The sequence below is a fragment of the Trichoplusia ni genome (assembly GCF_003590095.1).
Source record: "Trichoplusia ni isolate ovarian cell line Hi5 chromosome 1 unlocalized genomic scaffold, tn1 tig00004053_group0, whole genome shotgun sequence".
In the NCBI taxonomy this organism is placed as follows: Eukaryota; Metazoa; Arthropoda; class Insecta; order Lepidoptera; family Noctuidae; genus Trichoplusia; species Trichoplusia ni.
In genome coordinates this window covers 2,153-14,095 of record NW_020799574.1, presented here as the reverse complement: position 1 = coordinate 14,095, position 11,943 = coordinate 2,153, and the positions used below count along the sequence as shown (strand labels likewise).

The window sequence follows — 11,943 nt, the reverse complement described above, 5'->3', positions numbered from 1 at the left end:
CAGGTGTATTTGTGTAAGTGACCTGAATGAATTACACGAGTTAAAAATAAATAAAGAAACAGCCTCGCATGAATCATATACAGATAAATTTATTATATATTTATGATTTTGATATAGTACCTGCAGTGCTCGCCATGTTTGCGCCAGCCTGACCAAGCAGAGCAGTGACGAATAACAGCTTGGCAATACGAGACATTAAATAAAACAAAATATTATAAATAAAATACAGCTTTATTAGGACATAAATAAATTAACGTTTGTGCCATAACATAAAACAATCGATTTTTATATATGGCAACACGAGTAAAAAAAGAGAAGTCGAAAAAAGAAAAAGACTGTAGATGGTTATAAAAAGTTTTAGAAATTGGCTAGTGCAGCAGAACAATTACTTGTCAGGCTTGTTAGTTGCTGGCATGTGGAAGACAAGTGTACACACTTAAAAATCTATAAATGCTATAAGGCTGTCTTCTGATCTGACAATGTGTTATGCAGTCGTTTTGTATAGTAAAATATTATGGTCTGATGTACTTGTTGTATTGCGAGGTGTAGCGCTCGCGGCGGGGCTAGCGCTTGGCCAGCAGGCCGTAGTGCGCGGCCAGCGCCAGCAGCGGCGCGGCCGTGGGCTGGTGCGGCGGCTCGCCCGCGCTGGCCGCCACGTCCAGGTGCGTGTAGGCCACGCGGCCCGCGTCCAGCCCCGCCGCCATCATGAGGAAGGCGGCGGGCGCCTGGTGGCCGCGCGGCATGGCGCTGCTGGGCTTGTTGTGCGCCTGCAGCAGCGCGTCGCCCGCGCCCAGCCCGCGGTGCGCCGCCAGGTCCTCGCGCCGCACGCGCGACACCTCCAGCATGTCGCCCAGGCGCTCGCCCGCCGCCGCCAGCGCGCGCGCGTGGCCGCCGCCCCACGCCGCCGCGTGGTTGTCCATGGCGGCCGTGTAGCCGGGCCCGTAGGCGCGGCCCGCGTGCCCCGTCAGCGTGGCCACGGTGTACAGGTGCGGCGCGCGCTCGCGCTCGGCCCGCCCCGCCATCTCGGCCAGCAGGTCCGCCATGACCATGCGGCCCTCGGCGTCCGTGTTGCCCACGCGCACGGGCAGCCCCAGCCGCGAGCGGATCAGCTCGTCCGCAACGTACGCGTCCTCGCCCACCGAGTTGCGCACCATGCCCAACACCGCGCCCACCTTCAGCGCCGGCTTCAACTCGTCGCATGCCTGGCAGAAGAGCGGTGTGACAGTACTGCTCTACGTGCATCTCATGACGTTTCATTAATCCTTTCGCTATAATCATCTCACCTTAAGGAATCCAGCGATAGCGGCAGCGCCACACTTGTCTCGCGACATGCCAGCCATGACGCCGCCTACTTTCAGGTCGCAGCCGCCGGTGTCGTAAGTCACGCCCTGCAACACACTGGGTTAAATCTGGCCCGCGCGACATCGCGCACGAGTTGGTCGCGCTTACCTTGCCCACCAGCAGCACGGTGCGCTCGTAGCTCGCAGGTTCGTACTCAAGAAACACGATGCAGCCTGCGACACAACATGCACGCATTAGCTAGGCACGAGAGGCTCGGGACGAGGCCGGCGGGAGCGGGTCGTGTTCGCACCTCGGTGTCGCTCCACGGTGGCGGCGGCGCGGTTGACGGCGCCCAGCAGCGGGTACTCGCGCTCGATGGTGGCTCGGTCGTCCAGCACGCGCACTCGCACGGAGCCGCCGGCGAAGGTCTCGCGAATAAACTGCGCGGCGCGCAGCGGCGTCATGCGCTCGGGGTCTGCTCCTCCCAAGTCGCGTGCAAAGGCCCTGCAACAAGCACGCGGTGAGTAACCGCCTCGCTAAGCCGTGAGCCCGTGAGATTTGCTCCCCGCACCTGGCGCGCTCCAGCGCGGCGGCGTCACGCAGCAGGTCCTCCAGCGAGCCGGTCAGCCCCTCGCCATACACGCCCAGCGCCTGTACCTTATGCCCACGGTCAGGGAATGACTCGCGGATCTCGAGCGGCTGCAATCAATTCACTATGACAGTTCATCCATATACAGTTAAGAGTATTGGCGGAGGAGTGTGAGCTCGGGCCTCACCACGTAGAGCGCCTCGAGCGCGCCCAGCAAGGCCACCAGGTCGGCGTCGGGCCACAGCGGGTGCGGCTGCAGCACGAGCGCGGGGCGCTGCGCGCCGGCCGCCATGGCGCGCTGCAGGCCGGCGCGCGCCGCCTCGCCCACGCTGCGCACGTCGTGGTAGGGCGTGAGCGGGCCCGTGGGCGCCAGCACCAGGCGCGCGCCCGCCACGCTGGCGCAGCGCAGCAGCGCGGGCGCGGCGTCCAGGCCGGCGTCCAGCGCGCGCGCCGCCCGCACCTCCTCGCGCAGCGCGCCGGGCGGCGCCACGTCCTGCGTCGTCACCAGCACGAGCGCGTCGTACTCCGCGCTGTTCACCTCGCTCACCGCCGCCAGCGACACCCCGTTCACGATGTGCTCGACGCCCATCTTTCACCTGTCACAAACATTGCAAACTTACAAGAATGCTAACACAAGTTTACTCGCATCCATAGACCAGATCACTGTATCAACTTACTAAGTAAGTAACTATGCCCATGCTACCATATGCATGAAACATCAGGTAATATTTTTTATTAATCTGATATGTTCTATAAGGTAGAGTTAAAACCATTGTTATTGTGCTGGTAGCACATTTCTAGTTTGACAACTTTAGTTTGTTGGTTTTATAACATTTGTCGTTTTTTCACAATTATTAGTGTTTGCATAGTATTTTATTTGTTAATGATCATGTTTTAAACATTCATGATTTTTATTTTATATATGATCATTAGTTATTTTCAAATTGTGTTCTAATAAAATATCTTTGTTTGAAAACACAATTACCAGCTTTATTTATATTGACCTTGTTTTAAACATCAACATCCATACTCTTATCTGAAACATTTTATAATACACAGTTTTTTGCTCCCGGCACATATTATCAGAGCTTTACAACAATACAAACCCGCCCCCAATCGCTGGGCTAGATGTTGACAAGATGGTTTATTACATTATGTTTAAAAAACTTTTTTATATATTGAGAATCCACCATTTCTTCAATTTCATTTTCTAAGATATGATAAAGCATCATACATACTATAACAGAAATGTCTTATAGTCAGGGATAAAATTGGGAAGCAATATTATAGAAGAAAGTATAATATGTGCAAAACTGAGGGAGAACTACAGCAGATTACTGCTCTTTAACCATAAACTTTTTATTAAATTCTACTATGCTTTGGGATAAACATCAAATTTGTATAATGTAATTAAAATTAAAAACATAACTTGCGAGTTACATGGTTGCAGCAAGGCCTGATGAAAAGATAAAGACATTCAACTAAAAGCCTAAAAGGTTATACTATACAAATGCAGACATGTTCATCATTGTAAGTTGACCAAAGTAGATGATACAAACATTATGATATCAAATAGACAATATCTAAACAGTATACTTACAGATTTCAATATGATGCCAAGTTGGTCAGTGATACGTACACGGCAACCAGTAGTGCCGGCTACGGCGACTTAGCAATGTGCCGGCGGAATGCGGCTTAGAGCGCAAGCCGCTGCCGCCACCCGCTCTAGCACTACTCGCCTGGTAGGAATCGTCCAATCACGCGACTAGGTGACCAAATGCGCATTAAGTTGGTAATTGGATGAGAAAGAAAACAATAACAATTACCGTGACCACACTAATACCATCTCAATACGCTCTTACGACCATAAATATTTTTTAATTGCAAAATGATTTTTGATGATGAGTTAGGATGGTATTTAATTACGTAGTTTACATTATTAAGTCAACTAGAAGACTCGATAAATATTTTCCTCTCCGCTCACAGAGAAAACAAGAATCGGATGACATGACATTACACTTTTTGCATGTAAACAAAATCCACCAACCAAAGAGACAGTGACGGATTTCATCCAAAAGAAGAATCGCAATCTCTTTGTCTTCTTGCATTTTTTAAATTGTGGATGACAACTTCATGCAGTCATTATACCTATTAGTGTTCAATGTGATCATCCCGTTAAAACGATAAACAGTGTTTTTGTAATTCTGTGGAGACCACAGAACATATATACCCCTAGAGGGAAGAATAACGACTCCATACAAATTTTTGATGAAAATTTTTCCTTACCGGCCAGCGCCATCTAAGTTTAGCCCGCGAGAACTAGAGAGTAAAAGCTAGGGCGGGAATTTCAAACTACAATGTATTTCAATTCTTTGTTATGGATTTTATATGCACAAGTACACTGCGTTTCTCGATAGTTTCCTACAAAATGGAAAACTTTTGCTCAGCAATAGTTGACATTTAAACAGAATCACTATCGAGAAACACAGTGTACGTGTGCATAATTCTAAAACTTATCTTAATAGAGCTCTCCAATGAAACAAAAATGTTCACTTAACTTTTTATTTAGCATGATAACAATTATAATTACTCAGCAATTCATTTAGGAAACATACATTAGCAATGCATAGTGATGGTGGGATCTTTTGAAGGTGAAGATCCACACATGCAACAGATTCTAGTGTTTTCTTTCTCCGAACTCAACGCAATATAAAACACAAATTCAAACAAGAGTCACTGTCTTAACACCGAGTCCATATCTCACAAACACACAATTAATTTCCCCAAAACACAGCCACGGTGGAGCAGCCTCGACTCAACGTAATCAAAGTAGATAGAATTAAATGTAACTAGTTTATTTATCACAAATAAACACACCAACCAGATAAAATGGTGCGCAAACGCTGGCAGACATTTTGTTTTCTTGTTCCGAGTTCAGACATAATTGTTGCCACACACTATCCCAGTTTTTTTGGTTTTCATTATTTAATAATCAATAAAATATGTCATATTTTTTAATAAAATATGTTTGGTCGGTATCAGAATAATAGCAATAATTATTTTCAAGGGCAGTTTACTATTAAAATCATTTAATAAGCATAATGATATGGAGAATACGAAATTGTTTTCCGGTGGCAACATTACATTAACGCATATATTCATCTCTTTTACTCCGTTGTTGTGGTCTCTCTTCCTCCGTATCGCCTGCCTACTTACTGTTCGTAGAACAAAGTTGACAGACCCTGGTGGAGACTATTTCGTGTCCGAAACTATAGCTTGAATTAGGTATCATGAATAAAGTTTGCAGTTGCCAGCAACAAATTACTCAAAAAGATTGGAAGATAATGGCAACTAATTTCTAAAAGAAAACTAAAATATTATCTATAATTTAATTGAAACAGCCCGTGAAAAACTTGAATTCCTCGTTGCTTTAAGCAAACTGTACTACATTTGTAAGAAATGTTAACATCCGCACCTGCGGATGGTGCGGATGTTAGCATTCAAAAGTCGTAATCCGCAACATCCCTGGTAAGAAGAGCATGGGACTAAGGAGTAGAATCAGGTATTTGGCGACCCAAGGAGATTATAACAGATTAGGACAGGTCAACAAGAGAATACAAAAAAAAACGTAATTAGAAATAATTCTTTATTATTAATAGTTTTTAAAATCGTTTTAACACAACAACTTTGAACAAAGTACTTTTAAGATGGCAACTAATTAATTAGTTGATTGAAAAATCGTCATTACTCAAGTAGTATAGTAACTCCACATTCAATGTGGTCATAATTAAAATCGAAGAATAGGAAGAACTTGAGTTACTCAAAGTGTGCCCAATGCAATATAATACCTAGTTGTTCCATTACTACCTACCTGCTTGTAGCCTAGTCTAGATTTATAATTAGTGACACAACCACGTATCAACATATCATGTTGTCGCCTGAGCATGACCCAAGTCATTCTCTCTAGTGCCTTTATGTGCCGCACAGTAAACCTATTGGTAATTGGTATATACTCAAGGCTGTAATTATAAGGCCTCTGGTTAGGATTGCTTACATCTTAACAAAAACATTGGCAGTTCCTTTTTATAGCTAGCAGTGATCTGTATCTAGTGATGCGTTACTTCTTACGAGCGCGTCTCTATTCACCAACCAGACGCTTCGTACTCGCTCCATCTCTATAATTAAATAAATGTATATTACAATATTATACCTTTTATAAATTGAAACAAAAGACAACAAAGTTTACCATATGAATATTGTGAGACTGTGTTCAATTTTATTACCTATAGTAAGATCACTCCATCATGCATGAGGGATTCGTTGTTGAATTACCTAAATACTAGATGAGCAGAGCATCAATTAGTGAAAATGTCGTGTACCAGCTCCGAGCCTGCCGCTAGAGGGCGGGCGGGTCGCCGGGCTCGGGCCGGCCCCGGCTCTCCAGCGGCGGGTCGTCCTCCGCCAGCTCCCGCTCAGGCGAGGCGCCCTCCGCAGGGTCCCGGTCCGCCAGCAGCGCCGGCGCCAGCGCGGCCAGCAGCGCGGCCTGCGCCGGCGCCACGAACACGCCCGGCAGCCGGCACATGCCCCGCGCCGCGCACGACATGGCCCAGCCTGCCGACAGCGTGCGTCAGTACCCCGCCAGCACTACAGGCCGCTCCGGCCGACCGGCTGATGCCTGACACTCACGCGTGTCCAGCGAGCGCGGCAGCGCGCACAGCGCCACGACGCGCGCGTCCGCCGGCGACAGCAGCCCGGCCCGCGCGTACAGCACGCACCACGCCGCCGACGACGCCACGCAGCACACCTCTGTGGAGGACACGCGCGTCACTCGTGGCCCGCGCCCAGCCGCTAGCCGGGCCTGGCCGGGCCTTACCCAGCGCCAGCGCCACCAGCACGTCGCTTAAGTAGAGGATGGCTTCCGCGTCGCACAGCCGCTCGCAGCACTCGGCGTACAGCAGCAGCAGCGCCGCCAGCTGCTCGGCGGGGGGCGGGCTGCGCGCGGCCCCGCCCCGCGCCGCGCCCAGCGCGAACGGCGCCGCCGTGGTGGCCAGCGTGCACAGCACGCCCGGCGCCGGCGGCAGCGCGGCCTGCCCGCACTGGACACACAGCGTCAGTTCTAGTAGCTAGATGCTTTGCAGTTGGTAACTAAGTGGGAGTGCAAGCTTAAGACTGCTTAAAATATTCTGGTACCATGCGGGTCCGTCAGTCAGTCTACAACAACTAATGTAATTTATTTACTTACACGCCTATATATGCGTACTAAAAAGGTAAGAGACTCACGAGCAGCGCGGTGTGCAGTGGCGTGGCCAGCAGCGAGCCGACGTATACGAGTGCCACCGCCGCCGGCGCCACGCCACGCGCACTCAGCGACAGCGACAGGCCGGCGCTGCCGCCGCCGCACGACCACAGCATCACCCTGCGCACGGGAGCATTAGGCCACTGGTCGACGGGGAGGGGTCGCGGGCCGCTCCCACTCACCCCTTGACGATCCTGTAGTCCACGCCGTCGGTGAGCGCGGCCAGCAGCGCGGCGGCCAGCGCGGGCGCCACGAGCAACGCGTGCGCGAGGCAGAGCGCCAGCAGGCGGGGGCGCGCCCGCAGCGCGGCGGCCGCGCGCGCGCCCAGCCGCCGCCCCGCGCTGTAGCACACGTAGCCCAGCGGCACGCACGCCGTCAGCTCCGCGCGCAGCCCGCCTGCAGCGGCCCCACACCCAGCTTCACATTACAAGCCCGATCACAAAGAACGAGCACTAAACAATATTATGTTCTTAACAATAAAATGAAACTAAAACTTTACATTCCATTAAAGGTGAGTTTTAGAATGTTTATTTTTTTAATATTTGTATGAAGCCTTACTTTATAAAGAAAAAAATACTAAGTCAGGCTGCAGTGTGCGGCACTGGCAGATCACCAGCTGTGTGCTCACAAGCCATGGATGACAATAAATTTTAAAAATTAATTGTTTTGCTTTAAACCAAGTGTTTCGAGTTCCTACACAATTAACAATAAGGGCTTAATATATCCAGCAACCCCAAAACATTTCCTAATTGCATGTGGAGCCTAAGCTACTGCCAGTGTACAGGTCTCGCTGCATGCATTGCCTCACTCACCAGGGGTATAACTGTGGGTTCTGGGACTCTGATTATACAACGTGCGTTTTAATTATTTACTCAGAAGATAATCTCTGATATGGTGGCTAAGACAGATTATGATATAATATTGCTTGGAGATAAATTATACTACTGCAACAAAGGAAAGTAAATCTCTTTAAAATAAACTCACCATGTGGATGACTGCCATTCCTGTAGTTTTTTTACTTTAAAATACTTAGTACTTAACATGATACATAAATAAGTATTTTGAATATTTTACTTTATGTCTCACCAGTCTGATTAAATTTCTCAAAAACAATGTTCAAAACAACAACAATAACAACAATTTGTAAATTGAAAGAATAATAAAAAATAATTACATGGTCTGATGGAGTGCAATGCATTCTACGATGATCTACATAGTGAGCATGCAGTAGTTGCCTCCGGGAGCGCCGAGGCGCGGCGCCAGCACGGCCAGCGTGACGGCCGCCAGCACGCCGCCTAGCATCCAGCGCGCCCGCACCGCGCGCCACAGCTGCGCCTTCAGCACGCGGTAGCGAGCGGCCCGGGAGCCCGTGCTCCCGTCTCTTACCGACATTGATATCTTTCAAATCCGACAGAGGTAAATCACCTCAAGTCTCTAAAACAACTATAACAAGTAAAATACATCTTTGAATAATACAACTAGGCGAAATTCTTTTTACTAAACCAAAATAAAAATAATACAGAACACATAATTTTAAAATCCGCGCATCTGCATTGCCGTATTCTTTCATTGATCAAATGTCTTTCTGACATTGACGTGAGACTGAAAATACAAGCTAGTGATGGACGAGTGCAAGACTTCGTAGTCGATTTCTTTATTCTATAGTATAGCTTTATTTCTAATGATTTTATAAATATACCTAAGTGACACTTGTTCAAACAGTCAAACCGTTCAAGCGGTTTTGTGTATGCGATAATAATAAACACTTTTGATTGATTGATATAACTACCGACAGATGGCGCTAGTGCCACGAAGAACATCAGCTCCGTAAATAAAAAAGTTTAAAAATAGTTTATTTGTATAATAAGTGCTAAAAAGTAGTGTAACAGTAAGATATAACTATGATGCAGATGTGATAGTGTTATCTATGTGATTTAAAAACTAAAACAAAACTTATTAACTAAAATAGTGGAACGCTTGTTTACGCATTCAAATTCACCAAAAAACCTAGAAAACGCGCTTTATACACGATAATTAAGTGTATGTGCTCGAAACTGTATCTAAAACAACGGAATACTACAATTACTACAGCTAAAATAACGAAATAATAACAGTGACTTGAAAAAAGTGAACAAGTAAACAACAAACTGACCCTCAATTCAAACAATTCGAAATATAAAATAACCGCCTTTTTTGAGAAAATAAGATTTATTTTAAATACGTAGTAAAGGTCTATTTCGCAAGCACATGTAATTGCACGGATAGCCGAGTTACAACATTTCAATGTCAGAAATCAAAAGTCGGCAGACACACGATATCGGACTTGCAACAATTTCCAGAATTTACACATCGATATCGTGGGGCCGCTACCAACATCGCGAGAAGGGCACATAATTAATAACTCGTCCTGGCTCGATGAGCTGCCTACAGTGCTGCTAGAGTTACGTGCAGTAGATAGGAGCGATAATGGCGTCAGTCCCGCAAAGTACGTATACGGCCAAACGCTTCCTTTACCGGGAGATTTTTACAGCTCTCATAAACGAGACTATGATGATCAAGAGGTTTTAAGGCAGTTAAGAGATACAATTAATAACTTGAAACCTGTATCACGGGACGCGCGGGACTCCCGAACATTGTTTATACACAGTGACCTTCATAGATGCGACTATGTATTTATCCGTAACGACGCAGTTCGCAAACCTTTAACACCTACCTATGACGGTCCATATAAAGTACTAGAAAGAAAAAGTAAAGTTTTTGTAATTCAACTACCAAATAGAAAAATTAACGTATCCATAGATAGACTTAAGCCAGCATATGTACTAAATGAAGACGGTAATGATAAGCAATCTGATATTATTGTAAGAAACGCTCTTAGTAATAGTAACCCGGTACTACTGTCACCGTCCCCCACCATGCAGAGGTCTCTGGCTAAAACAAGTCGCAGTGGTCGCACCATTAGGCGACCTGTAAGATTTGATGATTGTTACGCCCTTGGAGGGCAATAATCGCAGGTTAGGTTTTCTGGCGTTGCCGTAACAGAAGCTGCCGGCCTTTATGGTGTTTATTAATTATTGCAGAGCGGACGTTACGGCAACTACCCTTAAGAATATGTAAGTCATCGTAAAGCCCTTATGGCATACTTTTAAGACGGCCCCTAAAATGGGTGGCTGCACCCAGTGTAAAACACTAGTACAGTTATTAAGCTGAGTTGTTATTAATAACGAAATAGGTATCGCTTACTAACTTAAAATGATTGTGCAACAATGTATGTGCCACGTATGTTGAATGTAAGACAAATATATTTTCTGCTGATATAGTGTCCACCTACTTACCTTTGAACAATAAGTCTTTCACACATTGTAAAAGGCACTGATTTAAATAGCGTTAGCCTTTGTCAGATAACCACTCACCATACAAGTAGCTATAATCACATACGTCAAATATTTTTCGACTATAATCATGGGCAAAGCATACAGCAAAGAAGAAGTTGTGATCGCCCAAAATAACGCGATAGAATCAAAAGTGACGAGATACGAAATCGGTTTCGCAATCATGGCAACCGCAGTAGTCCTCATCGCAGGGTTAATATCGTGTCGTCATTTCCGAAACCGAGTTAAGACACTTGTGCATAAAGAAATAGTGAACACAGCTGGTGTTGTGACCACGTGGCCTGGGTGCATAGAAGCTCGTACGATGACGCAGCAGCCACCGCAGGCTAGCTACGCGTAGGAGGTCCGCCCAATACAAAATGTTAATGTTCTGTTATGGTCAGTGCTTATCGCAATATGTAATAGAATACCTTCCCTGTAATGTTTATAATGCAATGTAATGTTTATGATTCTTGTATCTTACTTTGTATTGTAATTGTATTTACTGTGTATTGTGTGTAGTAAGTAAGATATATTTTGTTGTGTTTTAAGAAAATTTGTGCCAAAGTTTGGGGGGGGGGAGTACTGTAGGGACACATGTAAGTATGTATGGCAGAGTGCAAGTTAAGCAAAAACGTGTGTGAGCGTGAAGTATGCGAGGCACGGACAGTTACTGCGCACTGGTCCGAGTGAACGGTTCTATCTGGGGTTTTACGCGAAATATATCTGGTATCCGAACACCGTTGTTTCTATCAACCCCCTGCGCCCCACGACCAGAAGAGGCAGTGCTCAATTAGGGATCCTCCTAAATACGATCCCTAAACCAGGGTCGATAATTTTTAAAACCAAAAAAAAAAAATAATAGTTTGATGAAACTAAGAAAAGGAGGGAAATATTATAAAAATGAAAGGGAAAATAATTTACAGGCGATCTGAGGTCGGGAAGGGGGTGTGGGTGACGTTTGAAGGGTAAAATGGTTTTTCTCGATTTTTTTAGACATCGAACTAACTTTTCTTAATATATTTTCAAATTTTTCTACTAGTTAGTTGTGTACTAGTTCTATTGCGCATGCTTCGAATACACCCGGTATAGACTGTTTAGCTACTTCAGATATTTCTTTGAACTCTAGGCCTACTCTTACGAGAATGCATGTTCCGCCTCTTTTCACGTTTATAGAGAAAAAAAGCTGCCGGACACAAATTAGGGATGTGTAAAAGATGTTCATTACCTGCCTCAATAAAATGCTCTGTGTGAGATAACATCAATGCTTGATCCATTGTTTGGAAGCTTATCCAATTTAACTGTTAGTGTATCCGATTTGTTCATTAGTCCTGCTATGTGGAGAATGTTAAGGTATTTAAAGAAAAAACTGAGTTTCTCCTGACAAGACTGACCCTGTGAGTTCG

The 11,943-nt window shown here is 46.0% G+C and overlaps 2 protein-coding genes across 2 annotated transcripts; both read right to left on the bottom strand.

Annotated features, from left to right (window-relative positions):
- Positions 1-212: 212 nt before the first annotated feature.
- LOC113506144 (putative aminopeptidase W07G4.4) lies at positions 213-4,097 on the bottom strand. Its single transcript, XM_026888997.1, has 7 exons — positions 3,471-4,097; positions 2,058-2,466; positions 1,853-1,980; positions 1,592-1,785; positions 1,450-1,514; positions 1,284-1,388; positions 213-1,202 (listed from the first exon to the last, which is right to left on the bottom strand). The coding sequence occupies exons 2-7, from the start codon at positions 2,457-2,459 to the stop codon at positions 564-566; spliced, it is 1,533 nt and encodes a 510-aa protein (XP_026744798.1). The 5' UTR covers positions 2,460-2,466; positions 3,471-4,097; the 3' UTR covers positions 213-563.
- A 1,402-nt stretch (positions 4,098-5,499) lies between these two features.
- LOC113506148 lies at positions 5,500-7,473 on the bottom strand (the record flags this gene model as incomplete). The annotated part of the gene is made up of 7 exons (XM_026889000.1): positions 5,500-6,045; positions 6,250-6,481; positions 6,557-6,676; positions 6,744-6,966; positions 7,066-7,090; positions 7,131-7,286; positions 7,349-7,473. Coding segments are annotated over 6 exons (864 nt in total), but the record flags the coding sequence as incomplete, so codon positions are not given.
- Positions 7,474-11,943: the final 4,470 nt, after the last annotated feature.